The sequence below is a fragment of the Trifolium pratense genome, linkage group LG3 (assembly GCF_020283565.1).
Source record: "Trifolium pratense cultivar HEN17-A07 linkage group LG3, ARS_RC_1.1, whole genome shotgun sequence".
In the NCBI taxonomy this organism is placed as follows: Eukaryota; Viridiplantae; Streptophyta; class Magnoliopsida; order Fabales; family Fabaceae; genus Trifolium; species Trifolium pratense.
The window spans coordinates 44007467-44024766 of NC_060061.1; the positions used below are offsets into that span (position 1 = coordinate 44007467).

The 17300-nt window shown below is 34.3% G+C and overlaps 3 protein-coding genes across 3 annotated transcripts; 2 read left to right on the forward strand and 1 right to left on the reverse strand.

Moving 5' to 3' along the window:
* Nucleotides 1-4831: 4831 nt before the first annotated feature.
* Nucleotides 4832-10723, forward strand: LOC123915183 (ATP-dependent DNA helicase Q-like 4A). The gene is made up of 23 exons (XM_045966325.1): nt 4832-4836; nt 4946-5006; nt 5146-5316; nt 5405-5535; nt 5743-6091; nt 6172-6303; nt 6607-6693; nt 6784-6911; nt 7031-7151; nt 7266-7417; nt 7490-7625; nt 7867-7990; nt 8071-8141; nt 8221-8289; nt 8375-8503; nt 8588-8746; nt 8863-8943; nt 9050-9211; nt 9381-9454; nt 9732-9861; nt 9942-10036; nt 10144-10221; nt 10296-10723. Exons 1-23 carry the CDS (start codon nt 4832-4834, stop codon nt 10675-10677), a joined length of 3027 nt encoding a protein of 1008 aa, XP_045822281.1. The 3' UTR covers nt 10678-10723.
* A 1282-nt stretch (nt 10724-12005) lies between these two features.
* LOC123915184 lies at nt 12006-14352 on the forward strand. Its single transcript, XM_045966327.1, has 5 exons — nt 12006-12208; nt 12299-12568; nt 12665-12829; nt 12902-13688; nt 13891-14352. The coding sequence occupies exons 1-5, from the start codon at nt 12006-12008 to the stop codon at nt 14287-14289; spliced, it is 1824 nt and encodes a 607-aa protein (XP_045822283.1). The 3' UTR covers nt 14290-14352.
* Nucleotides 14353-14462: 110 nt separating this feature from the next.
* Nucleotides 14463-16604, reverse strand: LOC123913879. Its single transcript, XM_045964776.1, has 4 exons — nt 16250-16604; nt 15989-16153; nt 15130-15916; nt 14463-14924 (listed from the first exon to the last, which is right to left on the reverse strand). Exons 1-4 carry the CDS (start codon nt 16468-16470, stop codon nt 14526-14528), a joined length of 1572 nt encoding a protein of 523 aa, XP_045820732.1. The 5' UTR covers nt 16471-16604; the 3' UTR covers nt 14463-14525.
* Nucleotides 16605-17300: the final 696 nt, after the last annotated feature.

Here is a 17300-nt window from a genome sequence, read left to right on the forward strand (position 1 = left end):
CCAAAGGACCTTCAAATACTGACAATAGATTATCATTGCATTCTACTAGAAAGTTGTTGATAGAGTACTTAGTGCAAGGAGATTGGAGATCTTTAAATTCTTCCCAACTTGGAAAATTTTCTTCTCTTATTTTTATAACACTCAACATTCCTTTGTTGCTAAGAAAATAGAATGATCCATTATGAAAAGTAGGGTTTTTGTTGTTGAGAGAAGAGTGACTATATTTAAAATAATATGATGAATCAAACCATGTATCTTCATTAATGAGAGTAATGAGTGGACACTCAAGATCAAAATCAACAATAACACATTTGTAAGAAGTTGGACATTGTGAAAAGCCAAAACACTCTGAACTCTTTATATCATGTAATCCTTTTTGAAAGGGCATCACTTTTTTTGTAAAGGGGTTGAAGAAAAGTGCTGAATAATTTTTGTTCATTGCCAATAATAGCCAACCATCTTTTGAGTAACAAATTTCACAATCATTTGCATTGCCTCTAACTTTTGGCAATTTAATGGTGTATTTATACTTGAGACCATGCTTAGGATGCACAAATTCAAAGACATTGTACTTATTTAAGGACACAAGTAAAGGACATAGTGAATGATCATCAAACCTTAACTTTGAAATGTCATTCCATTGAATTGGTGGTGCTGTTAACCGGAAGAGTTTATCGGTAGCTCGAAAACTCAAATAATCAAATACACTTAGATGTTTTGCAATCACCCCAAACACATCTAAAGAAAGTGCAGACTCAGTAGTAGTAATTGCATCCCCATTACATGTACTTTCCTTTTCTTTAGTTTTCCATTTTCCTTTGTCTTGTTCCAATATATTAGTTGTAATCCTACACAACATATCAAATTCAAAATAGTTTTAATTTATAGTGACACACACATACTTCTAATAAAATTTGAAAGACATGTATTAGTAATATAATTATTAAAGTTGATGTATTTGGTGTAAATTTTAGTCCAGATACATTAACTTTTGTTTACTCACTTTTGCTTATATTTTGGGACGGAGGGAGTACCTTATATCTGGCAAGAACCACATTGAATAAGACCGGAGATCTGGTAAATTTGGGAATTGTTGAGAAAATGTAAGACTCTTGTCTTCAATGTTGTAAATATAAACAAAAATTTTGTTTCTGAAAGCGAAATAGATGCGGCCTCCTTCAGTTTCTGGATTACTTGCTTGACAAGCAAAAGCCGAGTCAGCATGAGATATAAAAAACACTCTATCCTTGATGCTTTTCACCTCTTCCCACACCGATAATGAAAATTCAAATTTGTAAACATCAACAGAAATAACCTTAACATATGTATGCAAAATTTCAATTCGGAATAGTTCATTGTTAGATTCCAACAACCGGCTTAAACGAACAAATCTAGTAGGCGGAAGTGTTGGCATGAGAACAAGTGCGGGGTTTATTTTAAGGCCTCGATGTCCATGTTTCTCGATTACTACTAAAAACCTTCCAAATGACGACTCTGCATATACGCAACCATTGCAATAAATAGGGTTTGTAAGATAGCTATTGTATCTAACTAAAGAAACTTTTTCACCCATCATTGATGAAGCCATCTCTAGGTCTTCGCGATAGTCCACTTCAGTCCATTGATCATCTCCGAGTTGGTTGTAGAATATTGAAGTGGTGTGGGATGAGAATAGAAATATGTCACAAACTTGATCAGTTGCAATTGGAGAGGATGACAAAATGCAATCACCAATATCGACATCACATGTAAGGTGTGGGAGCTCGATTTTCCGAAGGCTACATGGGTTCCAAAGATATAGCTTGTTAGCATTTGATGTGCAATTTTCCAAAAGAAACCAACCATGTTGTATGGTCAATAGAGTTGCATCCTCTAACTCTGGAATATTTCTAGTGTAGGTTATGGTTGGATCTAATATGCTGCAAAATATTTGATTATTTTCATCTAATTCATGGTTGAAATAAAGAAGCCAAGGATATTGTTGTGAAGGAGGAACACATTGTTGCTTTGTCCTGCTCTCTTTTGTATTTCCTAATTCCATCTGGGATCTTAGTCTCTGCATTTAATTAGTATGGAGAAATTAATTAGAAGAAGTTATTTGATTGTGTTAACAAGGATAATGTTTTAAATAAAATAATATAAAATTCATATACCATACATAAATAAGTTAAAGAAACCATTAACAATTGTCGTTTTCACAAACATCAAATATATCAATTATTCAATGAATCTAAAATATATTTGCATATAATTAAAGTTGGGGACTTGTTAAGTAAGTCCCCGTGAAATTGACCGGATTAATAGGGATATAGTATTATATATGCAGGAGACGAGTTCAAATCCCAAACATGTGAAATTTCTTGCCTTGAAAACAAACAACAAACTGAGAAAATATATATATTTAATATGAATAATGCTAGCAACACACTCTTTAACAAACACACTCCAACACACTCTCTTTTATTGGTTGAAATTCACATGGGTCCCATAAAAAAATGTGGACCCATATAACTTTTATGGGACCCATATAAATTTTAACCAATAGAAAAAAAGTGTGTTAGAGTGTGTTTATTAAAGAGTGTGTTGCTAGCACTCCTCATGAATCTAAAGTGTAGAGAGAGTTATTTAATTTTGACACAAAAGTGAAAAGAGAGTTAGCACTTTTTCTTAGCACTCATGAACATGATAATTAAAAATATAAACATACCTAAAATTCAAGGCTTTTTATTGAGATTAAAACACTTTACTCTTCACCTCTGTGTTTGTGTTCAGCTCTTGTCTCTGATATTATTTTGTGTTATAATATATCCCTTCCTTAAGCATTGTTTTTATAGCCTTTTGTTTTTACGGTTCGTTTTTATAGCCTAGAAAATAGCTTTTATCAAATATCTATATGCGTAAAAAAACAAATCAATAGCTTTTATATCTTTTTTGGTAACGATTTTGTTTCTTTTTTAAAAATTTGAGTTGACCCCCTTTTATTTTGGAATTTATTTTTTAAGAGATCAGTATTCAGATTTAAAGACCATACTATTCTTCAAAAAAAAAAAATTAAAGATCATACCTATGTAAACCAAAACAAAAATCATACCTATCTACTAATTTTGTTTTGGTAGATATTTACACTAATCAATCAGTTCTCCATTCATATACGATATTTTTTTTTGGAATAAGATCATACTTATCTGCTAATTTTTTTTTTTTGGTAGATACTTGCACTAATCAGTTCTTCATATACGTACTATTTTTATTTTTTGGAATATCTTCATATACTATCTTTATGCGTGATTTTGATAAAATAAATATCTTCATGCGGTAAAAAAATAAAAAATTCTATGTGATTGTTCAACAAATTTTTTTGACTTAATTATGTTTTATTTTTTTTATCGCACCCCAAAATGACCAAAATACCCTTAAACTCAGTTTGAAATCACAAAAAAATATGAAATCGCATTAAAAAGAGAATGTCCTGGAATTGAAACGGTATAGAAGTTTTTAACGGAAGATCATGTACCAAAACAAATGTTAACGATCCGTCAAAAAAAAAAATTGACGAAAAATTTTCAAAATTCAATCTTTCACTGTGATTAATGACACATTAATGAAGTTTGTGAGATAGAACGCATTAATGAAGTTTATGTACAATTTTGGTATTATGTCAGTTTTTAATGAAAATTAGTTGTAACTAGATTTTTTTGGGGTGTGGTTAGAAAGTTTCTTATATTTTTGGTTCCGCTATTTTTATTTCTATAGAAATTAGTCCACCGTTCTAAAATCTCTTAGTTTTTGGTTCCTCTTTGGATTTTGGGCTTAAGATGTTAGAGTGACATGTTTTAATAAAACGATCAATTAATACCTATAAAAAGTACAAGTAAACTTCACATAAAACTTTAGATATTGATGTTCCTAACGATGATTTTCTTGTTGATGCAAAATAGACATTACACTTAAAATTGTGGATCTTATGCAAAGTTAGATATTACAACAATCTCACCATCTGAATGATCTACAAATTTAATTGCAATGTTTGACTCACTTTTTTTATTCCTTCAAAGAAAAATATCAATATCTAAAACACGTTATATAAACAATTTAAAAAAATAAAATTGTCTCAGTATAAAATATGTTACGAAAAGATTTTGGATTCTAAAACTTGAAAAAACACATAAAATTAAGATGATCTTAACATAAGGCAAGGCAACATGCCAAAACTCCATCACCCCTCTCCCCCAAAAAAGAAAAATCAATTTTGAAGAAATGGAATCACTTCCTATAACCGTTTACGCTGTGTTTAAGAAATGTAGTTAAATGTAGTTAATTTTCTTGATTTAATGCAAAACATGAGTTATGTTTACTATATTACCCTTTGAAAAAGTAATTTATGCCTTGGAAATCACATAAACTTTTGAAAAGTAAAATGATTAAATAAGAATATATTCGAAATAGTAGTATTAATTAGTTTAAAAGTAGTTGACTTTTATTTATATTTGTGTCCAAAATTTAAAGTTTTTTTTTTCTTATATTTATCTGCTGAGGGAGTAATGTTTGGACAAAATTTTAATGGAGAATGTTAACATGTGCCCTTAAGGCACATGTTAAAGAAACAAAAATAGAAATTATTAAATGCTAACTTATGTATTTTAACTTTTGAAATATTAAATTTCTTATATCATTAAATATTGATTTTCTATATTGAGATATCTTAACATGTGATCTGACTGAGTCGAATTCATTTGGATATTTCTTACAAGGCAAGCAAATTAGAAGCCCAATAGTATTGTGTTAAGCATGCTTGTTTTTCACGTGGTTGAACGAACCAATTATAACATCAATGGGGTTACTAAATTTTTAGTTGACTTGATTTCGACTTTTAATGAAGATGGTTTAAATTTATGACTTCGCTGATGCATTAACATTTGAGTAATTCAACTAGAAGGCAATGTAGGTTTCCCTACTCTTTTGTGAAGTTGAAACTGTTGAGCAGTTTTGACAATTGTATTCATTCTGTATTTTTCCAAATCCTTTTATTTATTTTTCCAAATCCATTACTCAAGTTTATCTTAAGTCTTAATTGCTTATATCCATATGATATATAGATACCGATGTCTCTCTCTTCATTAATGTCGTGCGTTTACTGTCTTTTAGAACATTGCTGTTGACCAAATTGTTGAGAAATACCAGTCCACTTGCACTCCTCAACCTCCGGTGTCCAAATTTCCTCCTGTTACACCATTTGCAGATAAGGTTAATTTTGCCGGGCAGGGGGATACTTTTTTGCCACCAGAGTTGTGCTTGGATTGCATCCACGGCTACAAGGTATTGATTGGACATGTTTTTCTGTGTCATGATGAGTTGGCTTGCTCATTTGTTAGATTGATATGCCTAATTTTGAAACTGGGTGCAGTTAGGGCTATGCCCTGAAGCAGCAAGTCATTTGCAGGAATTTAAGGATAATCTTATTGCTATCTCTAATGAACTGATTGACAATGTTGAAAATCTCAGTTCTGTGCAGATAGCAAAGCTTCGCGAAGACAGGTGTGCCTTTACTTTGGAATTATTTCCCATGACGTTTTCATTTTTTATATATACTGCACTCAAAAATTGCTAAAGGCTCCATCATAGTTACTTTCTTAACCTTTTTTTACTAGGCTTCATTATTATACTTGGTAAACAAATTGCTGCAGCATATCATTTTGAACTGAATGACATTTGGGTTGAAAGTAAATTTATTGCTAATGCTAGGTCACAGCTGAATAAGCAAATTCAACAACTTGAAAAATATATTCATTCCAGTAATCGTGACGAAGAGAGGCAAAAGTCACATTTTGCTACATCTATGGCACCACCTACATCTTTTGTTTATGAAACACCCCAACGAAATGTCATCAGTAGTGGACCAAATAGATATGACGGACAGGCTTATATGGGTAATGGTACATATGAGCCATCATACCAGTCTTCGTATGTCATGCCATCAGGTCCAGTGGAGAGGGAACCATTCATCCCAAAGATTATTGAAGTTAATTACATTGAAGGTTCTGGAGATAAACGGTGGAGCAGCCGGGACTTTTCTTGGACTAAAGAGTTAGAGGTATTTAAACTGAATTACTGTCAGTTTCCAATGTATACAATCATCGTTGTTATATGCATTTTTTCTTTTGTTGCTTTCAGGTTAATAATAAGAGAGTATTTGGAAACCACTCATTTCGCCCCAACCAAAGAGAGGTAATTAATGCCACAATGAGTGGATGTGATGTTTTTGTTTTGATGCCCACCGGTGGAGGAAAAAGTCTGACCTATCAGGTAATATGATTTATCAAGAGGACTTGATTTATGGCCTTCTTCCTTTCTCATTCACAAGTAGACTATAGATTCAACTTAACCTGGAATTTTGTCCATTTTTATTATTTTATCTCAAACAGCCTTGGTATTATGAATTATGATATAGTTTCTTTGTTACAAATTTACAATTTTGATATTTTATTACAATCCTCTGCGCTCCCAATTGCTCACACAAGTCATTTTATGCAAGATCAATTTCCTATGATTACTAAAAAAGTTAGATTTTACTGTGATCTTACAATTTTGGTCTGTCTTGTGATACAGCTACCAGCTCTCATTAATCCTGGTATAACATTAGTGATTTCTCCCCTTGTGTCCCTTATTCAAGATCAAATAATGCACCTATTGCAGGTATTAGTAATTTCCAAGTTATATGCTTTCATTCTTCATGTGTTTTTCTCATAGATGTGTGCTTATTTGCTCCTTCTGGTTTCCGAATAGGCAAATATACCCGCTGCTTACTTAAGTGCCAATATGGAATGGGCTGAACAGCAGGATATCCTTAGAGAACTCAATTCTGCTTATTGTAAATACAAGTTGTTATATGTGACACCCGAAAAGGTTGCCAGGTGAGTGTCATTGTTGATAGCTGCTTATTCTTTGAAACATTTTTTTCTTTGTATGCACTCATTTTCACTTAAGAACCATATTTTTCATTTCATAACGCCTTTTTGTATATTGACTGCAGAAGTGACGTTCTTCTGCGACACTTGGAGAGTTTACACGTTCGTGAGTTGCTTTCAAGGATTGTAATTGATGAAGCTCACTGTGTGAGCCAATGGGGGCATGATTTTAGACCAGATTATCAGGTTGGAGCTTTTATTCCTTCCAACTGGATTCAATATCGTGTGATATACATTTTTTTTTGCAGAAGATCATGTGATATATTGTTTGAACTTTAATAGATTCTTTAATTCTCCCAGGGACTTGGTGTATTGAAACAGAAATTCCCAAATACTCCCGTTTTAGCTTTAACAGCTACAGCAACAGCTAGTGTAAAAGAAGATGTTGTGCAAGCACTCGGTCTTGTTAACTGCATTGTTTTTCGGCAAAGTTTTAATCGCCCAAATTTACGGTGTGTTAAACAAGTACCAACCTCTTATTAATAGTTTGAGTGGATGAATCATGTCTGATTTGAACATTGCAGGTATTCCGTTGTCCCCAAGACCAAAAAGTGTTTGGAGGATATTGATAAATTTATCAGGGAAAATCATTTTGATGAATGTGGCATCATCTATTGTCTTTCACGAATGGACTGTGAAAAGGTTGCTGAAAAATTACAGGTTGGTCTTTTCTTGTGATGAACTGTTTGGGATTTTTTTGTGTTTTCAAGCTTTTCTTTCTTTATCTTCCTCTTTTCAGCATTCTTTGTTGTTTGTGTTTCATTGTCTCTGCATGATATGCGATCTGATAAACCATGACTGCACTCTTGTGACCTCCTCACTCTTAGTCTTATGTAAATGCGAAGGTGGTATCTAATTGTGTGGCTTGTGAATTCATTATCTGGTTTTATTCATTGTTCAGGAATGCGGGCATAAATGTGCATTTTATCATGGGAGCATGGATCCTGATCAACGTGCTTTTGTTCAAAGGCAATGGAGCAAAGATGAGATCAATATAATTTGTGCTACCGTGGCATTTGGAATGGGTATGTTTGCATCTTTGCAACTTCTTCTTGCATTGATTAATGGAATGAAATCGTATTTAAATTTAAAGTTGATGTTTCAGGGATTAACAAACCTGATGTCCGCTTTGTAATCCATCATTCCCTCCCAAAATCTATTGAAGGCTATCATCAGGTACTCATAGATCTTCGAAGTATGTATTAGGCATGGATTTTGATTCATTTGACCAATTACTCTATGAATTTCCTTTCAGGAATGCGGACGAGCTGGTAGAGATGGTCAGAGTTCCTCCTGTGTCTTGTATTATAGCTACAGTGACTATGTTAGTATTGGTTATGACACTACTACTTGAATATAAATTCGTATGTTTTTATTTCTTATATTAGCTGTATATCTCATGTTCACAGATCCGAGTTAAGCATATGTTAAGCCTAGGAGCAATAGAGCAAAGCCCAATGCCATCTGGATACAGTCGTTCAAATGCGATAAATTCAGGAAGGATACTGGAAACAAACACTGAAAACCTTTTGCGCATGGTATTATCTTGTTAAGGACTTTGAAATACTACATTACACACATGCACACACATATTACTAAATCTTCATCTTGAACTTTCCCAGGTCAGTTATTGTGAAAATGATGTGGACTGTCGGCGCTATATTCAGCTCGTTCATTTTGGGGAGAAGTTTGATTCTTCAACCTGTCAGAAAACATGTGATAATTGTGTGAAGGTCACAAGTTTCGTTGAGAAGGATGTCACCGAAATTGCAAAACAATTGGTCTGGAATCAAATTCTATCCATATATTTTCATCCCTTCACGTCATGAAATTTCATTAGTTTGTAATATTTGAGTCCACTTGTTCTCAGTTGTACTTTTAACTGTCATCTATTTAGGTTGAACTCGTTAAGCTAACGGGACAGAAGGTCTCAGCATCTCATATATTAGAGGTGTATCGTGGTTCCTTAAGCCAGATGGTACGACAATAAACATCTTATTTTATTTTTATTTTTTCACTCTTTGCTATTCTTTAGCTAAAACCGTAGTTATCTTTAATCTTTTCGTTTTTAACATCAAAATTAGGTCAAGAAACACCGACATGAGACTGTGCGTCTTCACGGTGCTGGGAAGCATCTAGCTAAGGGTGAGGCTTCCCGTATATTGCAACATCTTGTTGTTGAGGATTTTCTTGTGGAGGAAGTAAAGAAAAGTGATTTTTATGGATCCGTATCATCTGTATTGAAGGTATCAGACTCATTCTACTTTAATATGTCTGTATGCTGCAATTTTATTCCAAAACAAATAATGTGTTCTTCTCATTGTGCTTCAAATGTGTGTGATATAGCTTCTTAGTTACTTTCAACAATTATATTCCAGTAACTGTGAGCTGTCTAATGCTTTAACTTGTTTCCAGGTAAATGAGACAAAGGTCCGTAATGTGTTATTTGGTAGCCAAAGAATTATATTGAGGTTTGTCCTTCCTATCAAGCTATTTCATGCTTAAATTTGCGAATCAGGGTGCCAATGCTCATTGGTTAAACAACTTTACACGAAAGTTCTTTTTTCTTTCGTTTGTGAGGGGTTATATAAATATGATATCATTTGCCATAGTTAGGGTGTCAATGCTGAAGCAGCAGATATATTTAACTTGACCTCAGTTTCAACTGAATTTTGTTTCAGCCTTCTATGGCAGCAAGTTCACATTGCATGCATGTTTTTTTTTATCTATCCATATTCTACTCAGTGGCATCTTTAACTTTTGCAGATTCCCGTCTTTTGTGAAAGCATCAAAGCCTGGGAAATCTGATATAACTCCAGCCAAAGGTTCTCTGACTTCCGGAAAGCTGAATCTTCCCATTGACATTCCTGACCAACCTCAAACTGAAGTAGACGTGGTATATAATATTTTTTCCCCCTCCAATTTTGTTGGAATTTCTAACTGTTTGAATTATACTTAAAGAAAAATATATTACAGAACCTAGCAGCTAATTTGTACACTGCTCTGAGGATGTTGCGGACAGCTCTTTGTAGAGAAGCTGGAGAGGGTGTTATGGCTTACCACATATTTGGGTAAGTTATTATTTTCATTTTCTTCTAATACAAGAATCAAGTTAACTTTTAATCCCTTTTGTATAAAAGTGTATAAAAGCATCTGATAAGTTGTTGTTTCTATTTAGCAATGCTACGTTGCAGCAGATAAGCAAGAGACTACCAAGAACAAAAGAAGAACTTCTTGATATCAATGGCATTAGCAAGTAAGTTCTTTCTAGGAATTCTACAGTGTCCTTATTACTGAACCAGTTTTCATTGATGTTTTTGCATAATGCAGGACTAAAGTAAGCAAGTATGGGGATCGGTTACTGGAAACAATTGAGAAAACCATAAACGAATTTTACAATACGGATAAAAACAGCAGTGGCAGCAAAGGCAGTGCTGATTCAGCCAAAAGAAGACGAGAGGCAAATAGAGATCCAGATTCAAATGCGGAGGATGATGATGATTCCTTAATCAAAAGTACCGGTCGTTCCAAGAAAAGGACAGTAAGGAGACAAATTAAAAAGGCTGAAATATATGATTCAGAAGAGAAAGATTATTACCATGGATGCCTTGATGAGGACCTAGATTGTATTAATATTGAAGATGAGGCATTAGATAAAATAAATGGTACAGATGCTGCAGGAAGAGTACTACCTCGATGGACAGCATCTTGATATGGTGTATGTTGATTATCTTATTATTGTATATGTCCCTTCAGGATATGAATGTTAGAGTTTTTCTTGGACCAACCTTCCATTAGTTTAAGTTTGTTGGAACAGTGTTTTGTTCCAACAGAGCATTGCAGTGGAAGATAAACAACACAAGCGGATCAACGATAAAAACTGTGGATAACTTGATGGCGAAGTAATAGTAGTACACAACTACGGATATTTTTCTTTCTATTTTATTTATTCCTGGCATCAGTGTAATTGAATGATGTTGGTGAAAAATTGCAATTTTAATTTGGAGATGGTGTATATAGTTGATTGTCTTTGATAAATTTGACATTTCAATCATGCTATTAGTCTTGATAGTGTAATTATTTATGAGTAGAATAATATGTAGCTAAACTTTACTTATTTCCCAGCCAAACTTTGAATTAGCCGAGACTCTTTTTAGCGGGCAGATTAATTATTTACATGAAATATTCATATCAAACAATTTAATAATTCTGTTTGGGATGACTGTAACTTAGACAGAATTACCTGCAACTTTAGTAAAAACTATACTTTTAAATTTCAACAAAATATCGGCACCCCTATAATTTTCCAAATTTAGCATCAATTCAAATATGCGCTTAATCTCCAAAAGATACTACCGAAAGTTACTTCAATTTATAATTTATCCATGATCTTCATATACCAAGAATTCCATTTCTTATAAAAAAGGATTTTGTTTTATTCTTATGATTCTTACTATTTGTATAATACTATAGGGTTTTATAAGGTAGTATATATTTGTTATTATATATATGGAAATATGTAATATATATTCTCCAAGTATATTTGGCGCCAAAATCATTGTACTGCAATCAGGTGAAACAAAACAATGTTCCTTTACTAAAAAAATTAGATGATGTGGCAAATATAGTCCATTGGATATTTTGAAGGGCTTAGATCAGATTTGACTGCAGTGACTGCACACTCAAAGTGAATTCACCCAATCCATATCCCCAAATTCCTAAGTCACAACCCTAAGCCACATGTCAAAGTCTTTAATTTTTTAAAAAAATTGAAAACATCAGAGTTGCAGAACTATAGATCTGTTTCACGACTTCACATTCTGCCTTGCAACCTATCGTCGTCCAGCACACCACCGTCGTACTTCGTCCTCTGTCATCCATCGCGCCACCGTCGTAGTGTCTCCGCCGTCACCACGCGTGCCGCCGTCGTGTTTGCTCTGTCGCCGACCTTCAAACAGTACGAAATTTGGAACCAAACGATTTCTTATTTTTCTACCACTAACCAAACTATTTCTTTCTTTTATCTTTGCAACCGATACAATGGAACCGGAATATGATGCTGAACTGAATTACCAGAAGTTTAACAAGTTCATTCGTCAACATAAGGAGAGTTTGAAGGATGAAAGAGTTTTGGAAGCCAATATAGACGAAGCTATAACATTCTATGGGGATGATGAGGTTACGCTTCGACCTGAGACTAAGGTTAACTCATATTCCATCACCATCGCTGACCAAACAGAGTGGTATGAATATATTTTAACCCTAATCTTGGTTTATCTTTATTTTAATCTACATTATTCTATTTTTATTATTTTATCTATATTTTTTTGTAGGGATCACTGTCATTGGACTTCTGGGGCGAAGTATGAAATGACTTTTAAACTTATTGAGGAGAAAAGTATATTGAAGAAGGCAAGAATCGCCGAAGCTCTCATTTTCGCCGTTAACCACCGTGACCCGAATAAATTAGTTTTATTCGACAAAGGTTCTCCTACTAAATCTGGTAAGCTTAAATTTTGGCACAACCAAGTTGGTCAACCTGGAAACGGTTTCTTTGATTCGAACGGGAATATTCTTCTGCGGGTTCAGCTTCAGTTATTGCCGTAAGTTTGAGACTAATTTAAGTTAGTACGAATAAACTCTAAACGTACACCCATTGAATAATTTGTTCTGTTCTGTTGTTGTTTTTTGATGTACAGCTACGGCCCTGACCGGGAGGAGACATCTTTCCATTCTTTGCACAGGCAATTCCGCCTACAACTCTATTGGATCAAGAAGAAAGTGATTGACAAGTCATTTTCTAAACTGTTTGCATCTCATACAACCTACGTAGAAAAGGAATCACGTTCTGCTGATTGGGAGAGGTATATAACATGTTATTAATTTTATGAATTTTACTTAAATTAGCAGCAAAATGACACCTGTTATTTGTGCAGTTATCTGAAAGATTCAAGTCAGGAGTTAAAAGTGAGCAAAAAAAGATTATGGGAATACTTATGGAAATATTTTAATAATGATTATTGTTTGATTGATATCATTAAGCATGGAATGAAGAAAACAAAGTCTTTTTTAAATCTAGTGGAAGCAGCTGACTATCACCTATCGGGTCCTCTTGGTGAATTCGTTGCCAAGCCTAAATACTTACCTATCCAAGAGTTAACCGAGGATTTGACACTGAATAATGTATTGAAATTTGAAAAGGACTTGGTAAGAAGTGGCTGGAATGTGTTTCTATTTATTTTTCTGAAGCTCACATTACATGACAGCTTTTTGAAGTTTCGTAAACAAACTGGACAACAAACCAATCAGGAAACTGAACATGTTCCAGCTCCAGGAGTTGACAGTGGTGGTTCTGCCAAAATTGAACATGTTTCAGCTCCAGCTGATAGTGTTGGTTGTTCCGAAACTAAAGCTGATGTTCCCGACAAGGGTGGTTCTGCGGCAGATATGATTTATGAAAACCAAGCTGGTGTGGACATTAAAGAATTATACTATGAGGTACTAGTTCCTGGCATTGCTGCTCTTGGTACAACATTAAACGAGGGTGTGAACAAGATAAGGGAAAAACATCACTTCACCCGTGAAGTATCAGTTATGGTAGATAGTTTGTTCACTAACGTCCAAGAAAATGCTTTGGAGGTATTTAATCAGGAAGTGAATAATAGCAGAATTGATGATCACAAGTTTGACGTGCAAAGTATAAAGTTCAAACCAAAGCCTACCGTAAGTTCTTATTTTTTTATTGTATATCTTATTTATTTATTTTAAATTTCAGCGAGGTGTCAATCTAGTGTCGCTTCACTTGGTTTGGTTATTAGACTCCACCTGACAGACATCACTGTGTTTATTTCTAACCTTAAGAACATGGCAGGCTACCATCATGGTAGCTAGCCTTCAATCTTATTTATTTATTTTGTTGTTGTAGGCTAAGATCAAAGATGACACAGAATTGGAAGCCGAAGCCCGCAGGATTGGGAGATTGGGGGAAAAGTATGCATATGAATATTACAAGGACAGATACAATAATGTCATCTGGGTGAATGAAGATGATGAGGTATTTCAACCATTTGACTTGACTGGTTTTGATAAGAAAAACAATTCCAAATTTTTTATCGAAGCCAAGGCCACCATTCATAAAAGAAAGAAATGGTTTCATATTTCCCCGGCTGAGTATCATTGGGCTATGAAGAAACAGTCAAATTATATTATTGCTCATGTTTACATAGATGAGAAGGAGGGGGCAGAACCAAAATTCACGGTGACAGAATTTATTAATCCTACTGGTCGTAATAGTTTGCTAAAACTCTGTATGAGGTACAAGTAATTGTAATGACTGTTGACATATTGTGTCAAATTAAACATTGCCAACCTGGCTATATTTGGTGCATGCATCTGTCTAACTTCCTTTTCCTAATTAGTATTTATTTATCATATCATAGTAATAATAAGGATATGATAAATAAATACTAATTAGGAAAAGGAAGTTAGACAGATGCATGCACCAAATATAGCCAGGTTGGCAATGTTTAATTTGACACAATATGTCAACAGTCATTACAATTACTTGTACCTCATACAGAGTTTTAGCAAACTATTACGACCAGTAGGATTAATAAATTCTGTCACCGTGAATTTTGGTTCTGCCCCCTCCTTCTCATCTATGTAAACATGAGCAATAATATAATTTGACTGTTTCTTCATAGCCCAATGATACTCAGCCGGGGAAATATGAAACCATTTCTTTCTTTTATGAATGGTGGCCTTGGCTTCGATAAAAAATTTGGAATTGTTTTTCTTATCAAAACCAGTCAAGTCAAATGGTTGAAATACCTCATCATCTTCATTCACCCAGAGGACATTATTGTATCTGTCCTTGTAATATTCATATGCATACTTTTCCCCCAATCTCCCAATCCTGCGGGCTTCGGCTTCCAATTCTGTGTCATCTTTGATCTTAGCCTACAACAACAACAAAATAAATAAATAAGATTGAAGGCTAGCTACCATGATGGTAGCTTGCCATGTTCTTAAGGTTAGAAATAAACACAGTGATGTCTGTCAGGTGGAGTCTAATAACCAAACCAAGTGAAGCGACACTAGATTGACACCTCGCTGAAATTTAAAATAAATAAATAAGATATACAATAAAAAAATAAGAACTTACGGTAGGCTTTGGTTTGAACTTTATACTTTGCACGTCAAACTTGTGATCATCAATTCTGCTATTATTCACTTCCTGATTAAATACCTCCAAAGCATTTTCTTGGACGTTAGTGAACAAACTATCTACCATAACTGATACTTCACGGGTGAAGTGATGTTTTTCCCTTATCTTGTTCACACCCTCGTTTAATGTTGTACCAAGAGCAGCAATGCCAGGAACTAGTACCTCATAGTATAATTCTTTAATGTCCACACCAGCTTGGTTTTCATAAATCATATCTGCCGCAGAACCACCCTTGTCGGGAACATCAGCTTTAGTTTCGGAACAACCAACACTATCAGCTGGAGCTGAAACATGTTCAATTTTGGCAGAACCACCACTGTCAACTCCTGGAGCTGGAACATGTTCAGTTTCCTGATTGGTTTGTTGTCCAGTTTGTTTACGAAACTTCAAAAAGCTGTCATGTAATGTGAGCTTCAGAAAAATAAATAGAAACACATTCCAGCCACTTCTTACCAAGTCCTTTTCAAATTTCAATACATTATTCAGTGTCAAATCCTCGGTTAACTCTTGGATAGGTAAGTATTTAGGCTTGGCAACGAATTCACCAAGAGGACCCGATAGGTGATAGTCAGCTGCTTCCACTAGATTTAAAAAAGACTTTGTTTTCTTCATTCCATGCTTAATGATATCAATCAAACAATAATCATTATTAAAATATTTCCATAAGTATTCCCATAATCTTTTTTTGCTCACTTTTAACTCCTGACTTGAATCTTTCAGATAACTGCACAAATAACAGGTGTCATTTTGCTGCTAATTTAAGTAAAATTCATAAAATTAATAACATGTTATATACCTCTCCCAATCAGCAGAACGTGATTCCTTTTCTACGTAGGTTGTATGAGATGCAAACAGTTTAGAAAATGACTTGTCAATCACTTTCTTCTTGATCCAATAGAGTTGTAGGCGGAATTGCCTGTGCAAAGAATGGAAAGATGTCTCCTCCCGGTCAGGGCCGTAGCTGTACATCAAAAAACAACAACAGAACAGAACAAATTATTCAATGGGTGTACGTTTAGAGTTTATTCGTACTAACTTAAATTAGTCTCAAACTTACGGCAATAACTGAAGCTGAACCCGCAGAAGAATATTCCCGTTCGAATCAAAGAAACCGTTTCCAGGTTGACCAACTTGGTTGTGCCAAAATTTAAGCTTACCAGATTTAGTAGGAGAACCTTTGTCGAATAAAACTAATTTATTCGGGTCACGGTGGTTAACGGCGAAAATGAGAGCTTCGGCGATTCTTGCCTTCTTCAATATACTTTTCTCCTCAAACATTGTTCACTGACCAAGACAGAGCAATGGCTAAAGCGCTAGCTGAGGTGATGCCGGAGACTCGACATGGGTTATGTACATGGCATTTGATGCAAAATGGAATTAAAAATCTTGGACCAAAATTATTGAAAAGAGGAAATCATTTCATGTCTAGCTTTGCAAAATGCATGTATGAATATGAACAAGTGAAGTTTGAGTTAGCTTGGAGTAAGTTAGTTGCTGATTTTGATGTCTTTGAAGAAAATTGGGTGAAGACAATGTATGCTCTAAAGGAAAAATGGGCAGCATGCTACATGAAGGAAGTAATCACTTTAGGAATGCGAAGCACTCAACTTAGTGAGAGTTTGAATTCCAATTTTAAGGCTTACATGAAGCCGAACATCAATATTATCCAATTCTTCAATCACTTTGAAAGTGTTGTTGAGGAGAAGCGTTATAATGAGTTAGTTAGTGAATACGAGTCTCGACACAAACTACCAAAGCTAAGGTATAACTATTCATCAATTCTGATGCAACTTGCACAAATATACACTCCTACAGTTTTTGAGGTATTTCATGAAGAATTTTCATTATTTTTTGCTACTTGCATACGAGAAAGAAATGTATCTCAATTTCCTTTTGAATATGTTATCACCTCAATCAATGATGAAGGAGAGTGGAGAGTGTTATTTGATCCTATACAAATCTCCATATCATGCAATTGTAGAAAGTTTGAGACTTTTGGAATACTTTGTTGTCATGCTAAGATGAAAAGGACATAACTCACAAGCCCAAGCCAAAACAGAGCCACTACATTTCTAGTTCGACCAAAACAGGTTTGCACTTATCAACTA